This window comes from Schistosoma haematobium, assembly GCF_000699445.3.
Source record: "Schistosoma haematobium chromosome Unknown HiC_scaffold_365, whole genome shotgun sequence".
NCBI classification, from domain to species: Eukaryota; Metazoa; Platyhelminthes; class Trematoda; order Strigeidida; family Schistosomatidae; genus Schistosoma; species Schistosoma haematobium.
The window spans coordinates 9,537-25,325 of NW_026137096.1; the positions used below are offsets into that span (position 1 = coordinate 9,537).

The 15,789-nt window shown below is 34.3% G+C and overlaps 2 protein-coding genes across 2 annotated transcripts; both read left to right on the forward strand.

Moving 5' to 3' along the window:
• Positions 1–3,116: 3,116 nt before the first annotated feature.
• On the forward strand, positions 3,117–5,939 carry MICALL1_3 (MICAL-like 1; the record flags this gene model as incomplete). Its single annotated transcript, XM_051219099.1, has 7 exons — positions 3,117–3,265; positions 3,309–3,357; positions 3,400–3,535; positions 3,569–3,615; positions 3,649–3,844; positions 3,887–4,723; positions 5,878–5,939. The coding sequence occupies 7 exons, from the start codon at positions 3,117–3,119 to the stop codon at positions 5,937–5,939; spliced, it is 1,476 nt and encodes a 491-aa protein (XP_051063991.1).
• Positions 5,940–10,600: 4,661 nt separating this feature from the next.
• Positions 10,601–15,693, forward strand: MICALL1_1 (MICAL-like 1). The gene is made up of 3 exons (XM_051208049.1): positions 10,601–12,254; positions 13,457–13,506; positions 15,278–15,693. Exons 1-3 carry the CDS (start codon positions 12,076–12,078, stop codon positions 15,364–15,366), a joined length of 318 nt encoding a protein of 105 aa, XP_051063992.1. The 5' UTR covers positions 10,601–12,075; the 3' UTR covers positions 15,367–15,693.
• The last annotated feature ends 96 nt before the right edge of the window (positions 15,694–15,789 follow it).

A 15,789-nucleotide genomic window follows, 5' to 3' on the forward strand; every position in this document is an offset into this window, starting at 1 on the left:
TCCGTTTTTAATTGAGTATGATTATTATTCAGTGTATTTTTGCTCTATTTTCAGCCGGATATTCCATTCAGTATAAAATTGACTTAGTTTAACGTGAATTTTATTCAAGATTTGACATTTCCGTGCTTGCACTTTTCGTATAAGTGACTTTTTCTAAACAATGATCAAAGTGGGTGTTCAGTTAACATATAAATGAGTGTATTTTCGACTGCGGTTGTCCTATTTCGGGGATTGATGACTTCATTTGTGCCAGTCTTATCTCTTACCTTTCACCTCATGTCGTCAGGATCGTAGTTGTTTCTTATTTCAAGAATAAGTTTCAATTAATGCGGATACTACACTTGAACTCAGTCTATTCATCCTCTCATCATACTGAAGCCATGTGGCTACAGGAACCCGAAAACTTACTTTTCCTCAGGCAACAGCTGTCAGTTTGTGACCAGTGCTTGAATCTAGGTAGAATGAACACTAAAAGTTGAAAGAGGTCTTAACATCCATATGGATAAAGGTTTCTCATATCGACCAGAAGGTTGGAAAAATTTCAGAAGCTATTGCACACCAATATGAAACGGTTTTTGAGTCTTAACCACCAATGGCTCGTCAAGCTATGTAGCCATACTGAGACTCAGAAACATCATCATTTCTAACAGCACTCCATACCTCAGTATCACCAGCAAATAACGTAACTGATGTCGATGGAAGGCTTACGTCGTCTCTACACAGATGGAATAAAAATAATTCCGTAAATCTATCATGTGGCACTTCGATAAGGAAAGTTTGTAGAATTATGGTCTACTATTATATTAGTACTGCTCTAATAATAGACCTAATCCTGAATTTTGTAGATTTATCATGATATAACTGCCTAATCTATAAGATCTTACGTGGAAGTCACACCATCGACTACACCAACTCACTGTATCGTATCAGTTATCAATACATGATGTAGAACAAGGTTAGGCTAGAGAAGGAACAATACACTCTTTGTTGAAGCCCGAATAGAAAATCACTTATCCACATAACTAAGTTACATTTAGTCCCGATACCTCTTATTTTAGACAGCAGTCTGCTGTGTGAGAATTTGCCAGAAGTCTACTCAAATAGATAAAGGTTACATCTGTAGGCAGTCTCTACTCTTTAGGAGCACATCTGACCTTACTTACTTACTTACTTACGCCTGCTACTCCCAATGGAGCATAGGCCTCTGACCAGCATTCTCCAATCCACTCTATCCTGGGCCTTCTTTTCTAGTTCCTTCCAATTCTTGTTCATTTTTCTCATGTCTATCTCCATTTCTCGGCGTAATGTGTTCTTTGGTCTTCCTCTTTTCCTTTCGCCTTGAGGATTCCATGTGAGGGCTTGTCTTGTGACGCAGTTGGGTGCTTTCCTCAATGTGTGTCCTATCCACTTCCAGCGCTTCTTCCTGATTTCTTCCTCCGCTGGGATCTGGTTTGTTCTCTCCCACAGTACGTTGTTGCTTATAGTGTCCGGCCAATGGATCTGAAGTATTTTGCGTAGACAATTGTTAATAAACACTTGTATTTTCTGGATGATGGCTTTTGTAGTTCTCCAGGTTTCTGCCCCATACAGTAGAACTGTCTTGACATTTGTATTGAAAATCCTGACCTTGGTGTTGGTTGACAGTTGCTTTGAGTTCCAGATGTTCCTCAGTTGTAAATATGCTGCTCTTGCACATATTTACGTTTGTCGGTTCTGATGCTCCTCTTCACTTGTTTGTTTATTTCCGTGTATTCAGCTTGTGCCTTGGCTTTTTCTGCTCTTGTTCGGCTGGTATTGATCGCTGCCTTCTTGTTCCTCCTTTCTAGAATCTTATCCAGTGTATCAACAGTGATCCATTCCTTGTGGTGGTGCTTCTTGTGACCCAGGACCTCATGACATGTTGAAATGATTGCCTCTTTGATCCCCTTCCAGTTGCTCTCCACAGTAGTTCCTTCTCCATTGAGTAGATCATGAAAGGCCTGGAACTTATTGCTGAGGACTATCTTGAATTCGTTGAGTTTAATAGTATCCTGAAGAAAGGCCGTATTGAACTTTTGTGATACTGTCTGCCCCGTTGTCCAGTGCTTCTTGAGTTTCAATTTCATCTTGGCGACCAGCAAGTGATGATCTGATGCTATATCAGCTCCTCTCTTGGTTCTCACGTCCTCGGCTTTCATCATGAGGCGTCATAATTCTTCTAAATGAAGATCTTCTGACTCCCAGGGCAGAGTTTAAAAGGTTTGAATAATTTTTTCTGGTTAGCGTTTTTTTAGCGAGTTAGTTTTCTACGGGATGGGGACGCTAACCCCATGTCCAACCCTCCTTCTTTATCCGGGCTTGGGACCGGCAGTAGCCCCGGAGGGACTCCAGGCGGAGTTACATCTGACCTATGGACCTATTAATTCGTTCGTGGGATGATAACAAATTGTTCTGAAACTACATTGCTTTTCGGAGAGGAACAAATTTTTGTCCAGGTACATGAAGTACTGCCTGTCGACAGTAACTAACCGAATTTCACGATTGTTCCTAAACCGAGTTTAACAAACCAATTATCAAGTTCATTAATGATTGCCGTTTCCAGATTATGGGTTGGAGGACTTATCTTTACCGGAGAGAAAAGCATCTCTATGGTGCACAAAAGTTGTTATCAGGACACTTTGGTTTCCCCTTAGATATGTTTATTGCTAATGTGGCATCACTGTCTCCATATAAAGCTAGCATACTAGCTTCTCTTTGTCCTTTGATCTGTGTGTGAATAGATAGTATAGATCAGATTCATAAACTCATGAACAACCAAGCAAACTGCACAGTTGAAGTCTCTTATGACTCATCTGATCTATGATGGAATCTATTTTAGTCTGACTATTAGTCTGTGAAAGACATGAATGTCACATACATTTTAGGCGCAGTACCACTTGAGTTTGGTTATACTCTGAAAATTGTACATTAGTTTTAAATATTTTCAAACAAGTTCTCAGGTATAACTAAATCATTTTCTTCCATTTATTTTATTCTAACTAGCTGAAAAGACATTGAGAATTAGACGCTTTAAATGCACTAATAGTCGATGAACTTAAGTGTTGGTCACTTTTGTAACTTTAGTGGCAACTGGGGGAATGGAGGGTAACTCTTCTCAGTGTCTTCTGAATTGGTGCATTGAACAAACCAAAACGTACCCATATATTAATATCACTGATTTCACATCATCATGGAAAGATGGTCTGGCGTTTTGTGCCTTAATTCACAAACATTTCCCTGATCTAATGTAGGTTGAACAGGACAGTAAAATTGCATCTCACTTTTTAAAGAGATTTTTCGCACTTGAAGTCTGAAGATGCTGTAACAAACCTTAAGTTGGTTGGTTATTATATATCCTTTATGTATGATGATATATTTTAGGCGTTTTTCGTTGCAGAAACAAAATTGAATATACCGGTGCCTACAAGACCACAAGTCATAGTATTAGAAGATGTAGATGAAAAGATAATATTTGAATACGTTTCTAAGTTATATGGGGCATTAACAAGAAATTCAAGTAATACATGACTATCTGTTTCTAAATATCCAGGTCAATTAGGTTCAGATAAGCTTTCAGATAAAAACTTATCATATTTGGTATGCCCTTGCAAATCTTATATACGTTTTTAGTGTGAACAGGAGGAGGGACTTCTTATATGTGACCTTTGTGGGGAAACTATATTTCGTGTCGAGCAGCTGACTGTTTTCAGTAGGAACTACCATCGTAGTTGTTTTCGTGACAACCAGTTAACTTATCTCAAAGAGCGGAATAAAACACTAAAGGGTTCCAACTGTTCTGATGGTTCACCGCTGACTAAATTCTCAGGTAAACGAGATCTATTTGTCTTCTCTTCATCTTCACTTCTAGTAGCGGATCCCTTCCCAATAAGATTCAGTCCACAAAAAGAATTGGACACTGTTAGCAATGGAAAAAGTCAACCAACATGCAAACCTCCTTCTAGACCGCCACTTCCTGATGTTTTAAGTAATAATGCGTCTCCTGAACTGAATAGTGTTTTGAAGATAAAAGCTAAAATATCAGCTGACATAGAACAGCGTAAAAATAACTCTAATTCCAAGCATCATAACATCGTTTCTTATCCTGCTGCTTTAAATCCGTTCGAAGATGACTCTTTGTGTGATCCCAGCTCTCAGCATGAATGTACCTATAAGCCTTACAATCCATTTGATGACGATTTATCAGCCTTAGACTCGGAAGAGATTAATAATATTTCAGATTCTGACCACTCAAACGTATTAAGTATATCAAACCCTCCATCTCTGGTATCCACGCCTAGTAACCATATAAACAAGTACATGGGACAGAGTAACCAAAATTTTTCCATGGAAAAATTAGTCGCAGATGAATCAGTCAATCTTCGGACTGCTCGCTCTTCTATATACGATTTATCGAGTTTACTCGCTTATGGTAGTCTGAATAAAGCACAGTCCTCTTCACTAAGCAGTGATACAAAACAGTCCTCAAAATCTCCTCTTAATGGATCAAATGCAAAGATAAGTAGGTCAGTTAACACCAAAGGGCCTGCCCCACCTATTCCTGTTTTATGCCGACGTGATGTCAGACGCGATCAGCAAAGCGACTTCATTCCATACACTGAATTACACAGACAACTATATGATATAAACAATGAACTTTCCAATCTGGAACTATCTGCTCGCAAAATTCAAACAAGTATTAAAGAAAGTAAGTAAGATACTCTTTTTATAGACGTGGCCATAGTTTTCACTTTCATATAATATTAAATATAGGCCTAATGTCTACATAAATTCATACCTAAAACTAAATCATGTGCCTTATGATCTCGAAAGTGGAAATAGTACATATTGTAGAGGATCCCAGTTACTGTAATTGAAGTTGCTTTCTAATATTTGTCTTGCACTGTCGCCTCACCAAAATAAGTTCTTTGATGTGTTAAATAAAAGTTTTGATTCACACCATAGCCGAACGCTTCTGCACTCAGCCACATCTAATTGTTGGTAGACTACAATTATATGTTTAGAACCAGCACTGTGCAAGTAGGACAGAATTATGTAAGGCACTTTCTTATCACTGCACGACTAATGAACTCCTTAAGTGCACGATATAAATCAAACGCATGTTTGAAACTATCTGGAAATAGTGTAGGTTATTCTGTCCTTCCTATATAGTTTTCATTTCACCCTGAGTTATTGTTATTTAACCAAGATTCCTTAATGCAAAGTGCATCTGAAAAACATTTCAAACTAAAGTTTGTTGTTTATATAAATTATTTTATTGTTGGAAACGGGTACGTCTGATCAAGTTCAACTGCACTTTTCATTTTGTCTTTCAGTTATTGCTTATGCTTTTTCAATAAATACTTCAGGAAACCACGATGCACTTTATTATTAAATAACATTCAGGTCTATCCATAACACCTGAAATTTAAACTGTTGCAATCGTTTGATAGTAAACAGATAGACCACTAAAGGTTTACTTGTTAGTGTAGTAGTTTAATTTATGTGGTTCATCTGCATCCGGTTAACTTGCTCTTAAAGCAGTTTTTCCTCATCGCTTTCCTATCTAGTTTAACTTTGTAGGTTGACAAGAAACAAGTATATTTTGATTGTCTGTTGTCATTCGCTGAAAATCATGTTTCAAATGTAGACTAAAAGGTTTTAAATACTCTAATGGTTTCTCTTCAAGGCTTATTTTCTGCTCAGTTTTTTGTTTTTGCAGTAGTTAGCGTGTTTCTAGATTTTTAAACTTTGGCATGTACCCTATCCTTTACCTAGGAATTTTCATGCGGTTTTTTAAACTTTAAGCTAACTCTTTTGTAGAGATGTTTCATCAGATTTACGAATTTTTTCGTACATTAGTGTCTGAAAATAATGAAAGCGTCAAGAGATTATTGAAAAGTGGCTCCATACCGTTGAATTAAAGGATAATCTCTTCAAAAAGGAATCAGAGTTACTTCAAAGGTATTTCCTTTATTGAATGTTGCTGTCTAATTTTTGCGCTTATATTTCATGATAAATTTTCATATTTGCATGTAAATAGATTGTTGGAGAAGTGCATTTGAGTACCACAAAATGCCTCACAAAAAGGAATAACCAGTCCCTGAAAGAAATGTAAGAAGTAAAAGTGATATCATCTTCATAATCATAACGATCAAAGAAAGCAGTATGAGTAGAATCAATATCGCTTACAACAAATGGTGGCTGTGGTCACTCATCCACGTGGTTTTTGCTATTTTTTAAGGCAGTGTAATTTACCGACAGATACTCAGCAGAAATTTTATTTATTACACGCCAACATATAATAAACTGACAACCTTTTGTTTGCTGCAATCAGTCTTAGCGTTAACTTACTTTAATTATGCTTCTGTACATACTTAAGGATCTCAATAATATTTAAGTGGTTTTGATGTCAACTGCTGCTGTCATTATGTAAACAGGAATGATCGAACGCTTATTACTATCAAAAATCTGAGTTTGCGTAGGTGGCTTTAGACGTACATAACAAAAGTGCTTGCACAACAGCGTTGTAAACCTCACTTTCTACAGGCAGGCTGCTATTTTAATGACATCTAAAGTGACCCACTATGGCATATACTATACTGTTTCCCTCTGTGCTTATATTACTTTCCTCTGCTCCACCAGTTTCGGCACCTGTGCAATAACACAAACACCTAAATTTCTCGACTAGTTCTAAAACTTCACTGTTATCAGTAAATCCAAAAGAAGGCAATACAAGTCCTTCGGAGGTGCTTTATATTTCATGTGTTGTGTAGTATGTACAAAAAGTAACAATGGACTTCAGTCATCATATATAAACTAAATTCTCGTACAACATGTATAATAAGGATAGTATTTTGTACGACCTTCGAATCCCTTAGCGGTTTTATAAGAAATTGAGAAATGAATACACTTAGTGTTCTACATTTCTGTCGAATTTTTCAGGATATTCATTTTAAAAGATAGTATTTATGCTAAACGTTGGCAGTGTCTGTAGCAATCGTCACTGTAAATTCTTTATATATGCCTTTCATCAATAGTGTATTCCCCTGAATTTCGTCTTATTGTCTTTTACAACATGAAGTTAAAGAACATAACTTGTGATAACTGATATTTGAATTAGGGAGATGTCATTCATATATGTTTAATTATTTTGGCTAATTGTGTTATAATGTTAAGCATTATATAGGCATTTCATCTGATCAGTGATATTGTATACAAAAGTGTCTAGTGAAGAAGAATTGAAGCTATTTACAAAATATTCTGAGAGCTATATTTTGTTATCTACTACTTGAATGACATTTTTAAAGTCGTTTTATCTATTTGTTTTATCGTAACTCTATAACAAAGTGCAAGTTTATTCACTACACTGACAGCGACACATTTTGTACGGTAGCAGAGTGATATAACTCCGAAACTGAAATAGATAGAACATACTTTTAAATTGCAACCTAGTTGTTGAAAACTGAGTTCTTTAGCCATTAAATGGTCACTCCATATCCAGTTTAGATACACAACTTTTAATCAGTTAGCCCTCTGTTTGAAACTTGGCTTATCTATCCAAGTTTGTGTAACATTCATTTATACTTTTTCCAACATATTCTGTTTGATCAAGGGACTAATAACCTAATGCACTTGAAACGGCTTTTATTCATTTGATTTCAAACAGCAGACCTACTGTTTTGATATACGATTGTTGTCTATTTGATTCTGAATTTAAAACTTGTATAGCATAAGGGAAATGTACATATATGTTTCCGGTAATTTATCCACCATTTTCAGTTGAACTTTGGTCAGTAATCGTCAACTTTTTTGTTTAATATTTATATATAAAGCTCAACGTATCTCTAACTTTAATTTATGTCGACAGGCTTCGTTGTCAAGAGCTAGAGGATCGTCATGCTGATTTAGAATATGAACTACGAACGCTAATGGCCAAACAAGGTGGGAATCTTTATATTAGAAAAGTATCCTGTACTGCATGCCTAATCAAATCCCTTTTACTGTTATCACATTTCGGTGATAGAGATCTTATAACAATTTTAGCTCCATGTTTGGAAAATTAAGTGTACGTAAATTGGTATTTGTATTTATAGTTTATTAGATTTTACATGTATCTTATTGTGTTTTTTAGATATTCTAATGTTTGGTTAGATCTTCCTGCCCTATTATTTAACATGGTTTTCAGCTTTTTGTTCATAGTGTGAGTCTTAACGATAGGATCTTTTAAATGCTGCTTGAATTAAAAAGTAGAACCCTCGTCAATGTAATAGTCTGCAATTATGTAGAAACGCATAGCGTAAAGTCGAAATCATTTACATAGGTTACCATTTCTTTTCGAAAAACAGTTTATTTCATTCACTACTAAACTACTGATCGAACTCTTACTAACCACATATTGTAACTTACATAGGGTAATTATCATTTTGCAGTCTTCAGTTATAACTAATTTTATGTCTAATCTTCAATTTTATTTTGAACATATTTTAGTATTGTGTCACTTGTAATAACTGTTTAAGCAACTCAAGAATAATTGAACCAGGATAGTATGAATTGAATTAATCATGTGGTTCCTTGTCAATTTTAATCAATACCTGTTAAATTCCAAGATAACATAATATTATCTAATTACAACAAGTGTATGAGATACTTTAAGTGAAAAATAATGTTTGTAAGTTTATTTATAAACGGAATGACTAGGTGAATATTCTATAAAATACTAAGGAGGGACGATACATGAGTTATTTAGAATAATAAAATCGGCAACATAAGTTACGTATTGGTTATTAATTTGTATTCTGAAACTACCACCCAAATTCAAAACAAAAGTATTAGATTCTGTTATTTTCTCACGGTTCTGGTTTCTTCATTGTTGTAATATTGAGTATTATTCCAAAATTAATGATAAATAAACTGCTAATGAAGTATACTTTTATTATAACGCGCGTATCGATTTCATTGTTTTCAACCTCATTTTCGGTCTTGTTATATGTGTAGTGATTTTATATTGTACAGTCAAAGGAGAATGTAGTAAAGAACCTATGAGTTAGTTGTTGGATAACTAGACTTTCAATCACCAGGTGGTTGAAAGTTTGAATCCAGTTCCATATAATTTAGTTTGACCGACTGATCCGTATCATTAGCCCTTACATAAATAATATTCCTCAGATCCAAGTACATAAACCTATACTTAATAATGGAATAGACAATTGTGACTATCTGTTAAGTTTGTGAATCTTCATTTGAACAGATAATTAAGATATGTTGTGTATGTTTAGTCACTGTTCTCTGCAATATGCAATAATAAGATGAAAAGAACAGCATAATTCTGCTAATCATAAGTATGAGATAAAGTCGTAACAATTGAATTTTTTACAACCACAAAACCAACAGTTTCGTATTCTAGGTAATATAGTTAAGCATCAAACCCTTTTGTGCATATGTTTTTAAATATTGAAATCTATACTTTTATAGTTCTTTCCGTACTTTCAATTTTTCTCTTGTATCATTTAAAAGTATGATCCTTTAAAGCAATTCATTTTTTAAGAGATAATTCTCGTCACGAAATGATTTCAACTACAGAACAATTGAATATTAGAAAGTGGTAAACAAGTGTATACTTCTAGTTTCGTTGAATTCCTTTATTATATAATCATTATATTGGTAATGTTTTCATTTATTTGGTCATTTTTTATGTTTCTGGTTCAACGAAGTAAGATGAAGTCTGTTTTTTTCTTGTCAAGATAAAATTGATTACTACCTAATCTATAAATCATATACAATTAACTTTCCAGATAGAAAGGATATCAAACAATGAATAAATATAATCAGTCTTAAGATAAGAATGAGAAAATTGTTTTACTCAAAATAGCAAATCTACATTTATCAATTGTTTTCACTACTCCATTTGCTTGCGCACAATACTAACAAATTTATAGACAAAATAATAGTATTAATTATCAGATTTTTGTGAAGCACATTATTTTTACAGTAAAATAAAGTAACAATTCTAAGTAAACACTACCAAACTAGTATGAGTTTTCTGTTATAAATAACTCATTGGAATAAAATTACATATATATATATATATATATATATATATATATATATATATATATATATATATATATATATAAGTAGATTGAAATTAAAAACTGAAGGTGTTCTCATGTCAGTCAGTCAATAACAACGTAGAACTTCGTACGTACGTATATCAGTTTGAGTTGCCACACCACATTAGCACAGAGATGCAGTTGTCGATTCAAATCCCATAGTGGTAGAGGTAATAAGAGTATAAGCAGCAATCGGGAAGATTAGGGTTTGGAGATGTTATTTAAAGAGTATAATCCAGTGAAATAAATTTGGAAAGAGGAAAAAGGGACATGAAGAATTCAGAAGATTAGAATTTGGGAGAACACAGAGAGTGGATGCACCTGCGCCATTGCAAACGATTTTGAGCCATGTCATTCAGGGTCTCTAACCATCGGTTGCTATCATCTCGCGGTCCCCAACCAGGTAGTCTACACCTGCCAACATGACTCAGTCCACTTGTCAGTGACTTCATGGACTTGTGCCATGTTTTGGTTTGGCCGCCCCTAGCTTTCTTCCAACCTACTCCTATACCACTGAACATTGCACGTCGAGGTAGTCGGTCGTCGGGCATACGTAACACGTGTCCCAGCCATCTCAACTGATGAAGTTTCACTACTTCATCAATCGATTTGCCATCCTTACCTAGTACCCGTTTCCTAACAACTGTGTTACTTACTCGATGGTCCCAGGATATACGAGCAATGTTTCGAAGACACCTATGATCGAATACTAGTAACCTACGGATATCCTCTACTCTTACCGGCCATGTTTCACTGCCATAAAGTAGGACGGAACGAACTGCTTCACAGTAAACACGTCCTTTGGTTGATAGACGGATATCTCGCCTACGCCATAAATGACGCAAGTTGGCAAAAGCTAGTCGAGCCTTCTGTATCCGTGCTGAGGTTTCGTCACATACCAAACCACAAGGGCTGATGAGACTTCCAAGATAAGTGAAGTGGTCGACACACTCAACTACTTCATTCCCTATCATTAGTTCGGGTGTCGATGTAACCCAATCCTGAAGCAACATTTTGCATTTCGAGGGAGAGAATCGCATCCCAAACATGCTTGCATTGTTGCTTAGAATGGTCAGAAGACTCTGCATTTTGTCAGCGTCTTCACCAAATAAAACTATGTCATCTGCATATTCTAAGTCAACAAGTGAACCTCCCGGTGTTCTCATGAATTAAACATGCTTCATTGGGTATTGGTTCACATATCATAAAATAAGGCAAATAATTCAATCAGTCAGGTAAGATTGGTTGTGTATTATATCACATAGTAGTATCTAAAATTTGTAATATTCATTTTACTAAGAGATATCAAAAATATATTTTTTCTCCTCACTTATAGTTCAGGTTCATATCTTTAAAGATCCATAAATAAAACTAATGGTTATATTAATTGTGATCTGAAAGTTTTTAATGATTACTTGTATTTCAGTGAGCTAATTTCTAAATATTAAACTATTATGTTTCTGTTTCAAGCTTTCATTCACTTGATATACAGTCCTGACAGCTTGACAGAATTATCAAGTTTCAAGACCTTGTCCACAAACTTGTACATAGTTGAAATGTAGCGTTTACAAAAATCTAAATACTATTTATTTAACTCTATATCTTTGTAATTGATTGTATACATAAAATGAAGTGAATAATCAGTAAAGCATTTTATAACTAAAGCTAACTAATATTATATTATACTTACTTTCAAGAAGCAGCTTATAATAGGTTACGAAACGTAAGAAATTTAATTCTCTACTCACTGGGATATTACAAATAAATCAGAATTTTCAGTGTTAGAAATTGCTAAGTTCATAAACACATAATTTATAGGTGTGCATAAAAATATTCAGAATTTTTTCTGAAATAAAATTTTCATGCTATGTGATAATAATAGGCTCATTAGATTCGCATAAGCTTGCACCTGATACATACAAATTTTAGTGTTATTCGTAAGAAGGTAATGAAAACGAATTGTGACTTTATATTTCATTATAATACACCTTTATTGTATACTTTTTGTGTAGACATTCTAAAGACTAAAGAAGAAAAAGCTCGTGAAGAAGAACTAATTGCTGACTTATTGTGTGTGGTTGACAAAAGAGCTGAACTTTCAGAATCCACTGGGGATTTCAAACCAAAGTATGTGTTTGTTTATTATAATAAGAAAAGCTCTAAATGAATATTAATGATTTATTGTAGTAATCAGTCGTCATTTTGTCTGAACTTTAACGGCTAAATCCAGGAAATTAGAACACAATGTGATCAATGGACTGGGTGAATCTACATTGTAATGTACTGTGTATGGTATCAGGTTGTTAGAGATACTTAGAAAATCCTGGATGTAAACTTCATATTGTTCTGTAGTAATTTTTAATCGCAATGTCGATTTTACCTGTCTATCGGCCATATTTGAATATGATCGACATGACTTAATTAGTACTAAGAAATAAGCGTCCAGTAGGCCGCCGATAAGTTGAGTACTTCAGTGGCAACGTTTCTGATCACAAAATCTAGTGTTGCAGGTCCTAATCCCATAGGGAAAACAATCTTCCAAGTTTTGCTATACTTACGTTAATGACAGCTCAAAAACCATTGTAAACTATTTCGTGTTTAACACATTCAGTGATTTATTTTATACTCTTCAAGTCCTTTCATACTTGTTGACACCTATCAGAAAGTATATCTGCAACCACGTGTTCATTCCAAAATCTTAAAATATGTTTTAAAAGACGAATTTAAGAACTTCACAGATAACGTACTCGCGTTAGACAATCCTTAGGTTACTACCCAACAGACAGTTTCTGTATGTTGCGAGCACATTCATTCGTACACGATTTTGGAAGTGGGTGGCGATTCGAATACGTTTCACATCGTAAACCAACTACTCATTTTAATAGCTGAAAAATTCCCATTATATTAAAGCACGACTATATGAACGAAGAATATTTTCTTCAATAATTTCTCATCAGGTTCTACAATTATATAGCTAAATTATTAATCCATAAAATTGGCTAGGTTTAAGGCAGAGTACATCATTTAAAGTTATAGCATGATGTACTCTGCCTTAAACCTGGCCAATTTTACGGGTTAGTAATTTGGATATATAATTGTAGAAAAGAATATTCTTAGTTCATATAATTTTATTTATTTCAAACGGTCTTCAAATAGAATACCTAAGCCAAATTATTTTTTTAACTTGATAAAAATATTCTACTTATGATCCAATATTATCATATAATTGTTACTAACTGATCAATAAAAATCAAGTAGTTTGACATTTTCAACCTAATGCTTAGTATTTGCAGTAACATTTGTTAGTGTATACGTTTTGTTTTTTGTAGGCATCGAGCAAGATCATCTAGCCGAAGAACCCTCGAAAGTAAATTCAAACGTAAGTTTGTCATTAATAAATTCAGTCCATCAAAGTATTTTTCAAACTCATGGTGTTAGTCACAGTTAATGTAGGGGAATTTTTGATAGTTATAAATACCTTTAGATGGTTGATACTACGATCTAGATTCCATTATCTTCAAATATCGGAAAAAGTTATAATCTACAACTCCTATGAAGAAAAGTTACGTAGAATATATCTTACCAAGAAAAAGGGAAATCCAGGATTAGGATTGTATTTGCACAAACAAAAAGATATTACACATTGGCTTGATATCTAAGCTCCTATATGCTGTTAAACTGTCATCATTAACAAGATTGGTTATTTCTTCATCTATGAATGGCTTATAAAAAACTAATTTACCAGATAAAAATGACAATGCATTATTAGCTTTAAGAACATCACAGATTTTTATAGATAAAATATTATATTTACAATTATAAGTTAGGCTCGAATGAAAAGAGACAGTATGAGTATTATTTTCGTAACCGTCCTGTTTTTGTAGTTGAGGGAGTTACCATCACCGATCATCCGAGTGTTAGACCTTAATTCTTCATACCCTATTACGTTTGATTATACTTCGTACTCAAACCTAAATTTGTTGATTCCAGTTTCATCAATCTGCATTCAACTTGTTTAATATAGGACTTCAACAAAAAAATGTCACGTCACAATGTAGCTCATATCCGTCTGAGAATGATTACTGTTGAAACAAATTAGTTAGGGTCGAGAAGTTCAAAAAGGAAAAGTCGGTCAGTTATGTGGATTGTAGAACCTGTCATATGTGCACCAGTTTAAGTTACCACATCATATTGGCACAGCTATATGAAACTATTAAGACAAATGCTATAGATGTAGTGGCGGTGTGAAAAATTAGGCCTTCAAAGTATGATTAGAAAAGAAATAATGAATTTTTAGGATGAAAAGTACAAGTAATCTTAAATAAGAGGTATTTGGAGAAAACCTATTTGTGCCATGTGAGTGATTCTTCGTTATATCACTTAACGTCTCCAACCCAGTAGTCCATAACTAGCTTATAAGGCTCGATTCAACTGTCAGTGACTGGACTGATGCTACGTCTTAGTTAGACTGCCTTTAGCATTCTTCCAACTTCTACACCACCAGACATCGAGGGTTAAGGGATGCGAAGTTAGGGTATACATCAAGCACGGCCCGACTACTTCAGTCGACAAATATCCACTATTTCATCAACTGATTCTCCATTCTTACCCAGTGCCATGTGTCTAACCTCAAAAGTGCTTACTCGATGACCTCGGCAAGGATTCGAAAAGATCTGTGGTCTGATATTAGTAACCTCCGAATATCCTCTATCTCTAAGGGTTGTTTCACAGCCCTATAGTAAAATAGAGTGAACTGCTGAACATTAGAATTGTTCTATGGTTGGTAGGTAAATAGATATCTCGTCAACACCACAAGTTGGCAAAAACCAATAGAGCTCTTGTCGGACACTAAAACACCAGGACTGATGAGGCTTGCAAATGGCGTGATAGAGGGGCTCAACTACTTTACACCTTATCACTAGTTTAGACTTTGAAGCAAACTGATCCTGAAGCAACATTTTGCATTTAGAAAAACAAAAACGCATCCGAAACATTAATTGACAAGTTCTTCACATTCCATACAGAAATTACCTATTGGATAGAAATCCTAACTTATTAGTCATAATTGTCTGCCTCATTTGTATATATTTGATTATTAATTTTGACTAGTTTTTTTAAATGTTTATTTCTTGTGGCTATTTATAATCTAGAAATATGCCTTAGTTTGCGACATCCTAGTCTGTCGCAAACGAATTTATCAACCATTCGGGATAAATCATTGAAAAAGTACGGAAGTTGAGAGCTTCTACCATATCTCGATTGAAAAACAAGACATTTTTTCGATAGAAATTGCTAACTTTATAAAAACTATATATTCGTATAGACCCAGCTCCGCATCAAATGGACTATCATCGCATTAATGGTATTATCATGCATGGACTTTTATGCATCCGGTATACTCTGAGCTGTTTTTACAAACAATTTTTATCTGTTTACTTTTATTTGTTATCAAATTGTTTTTCTTTATTTCGAAAATAGATACTGCAAACAGCATCTGATACGTCTTATGTTGTGTAATATATATTAACAATACAAATAAGTGTATAGCTAAAGCGACGAAAAATTAATTAAAAAGTATAAACCACAAAATTACAGTTAACTATAGGTAACAATTTATTTCCATCTTTTTTGTTTTGAAAGGCAAATAATGTTTGACAGTATT

Bases quoted from the DNA above. Each gene is read 5' to 3' on its own strand.
- MICALL1_1 (XM_051208049.1), top strand. From the start codon at position 12,076: ATGAAAACGAATTGTGACTTTATATTTCATTATAATACACCTTTATTG. The intron at 12,255-13,456 runs GTATGTGTTTGT...TGTTTTTTGTAG, and splicing joins ACTGGGGATTTCAAACCAAA to GCATCGAGCAAGATCATCTA. The intron at 13,507-15,277 runs GTAAGTTTGTCA...TTTATAATCTAG, and splicing joins CCTCGAAAGTAAATTCAAAC to AAATATGCCTTAGTTTGCGA.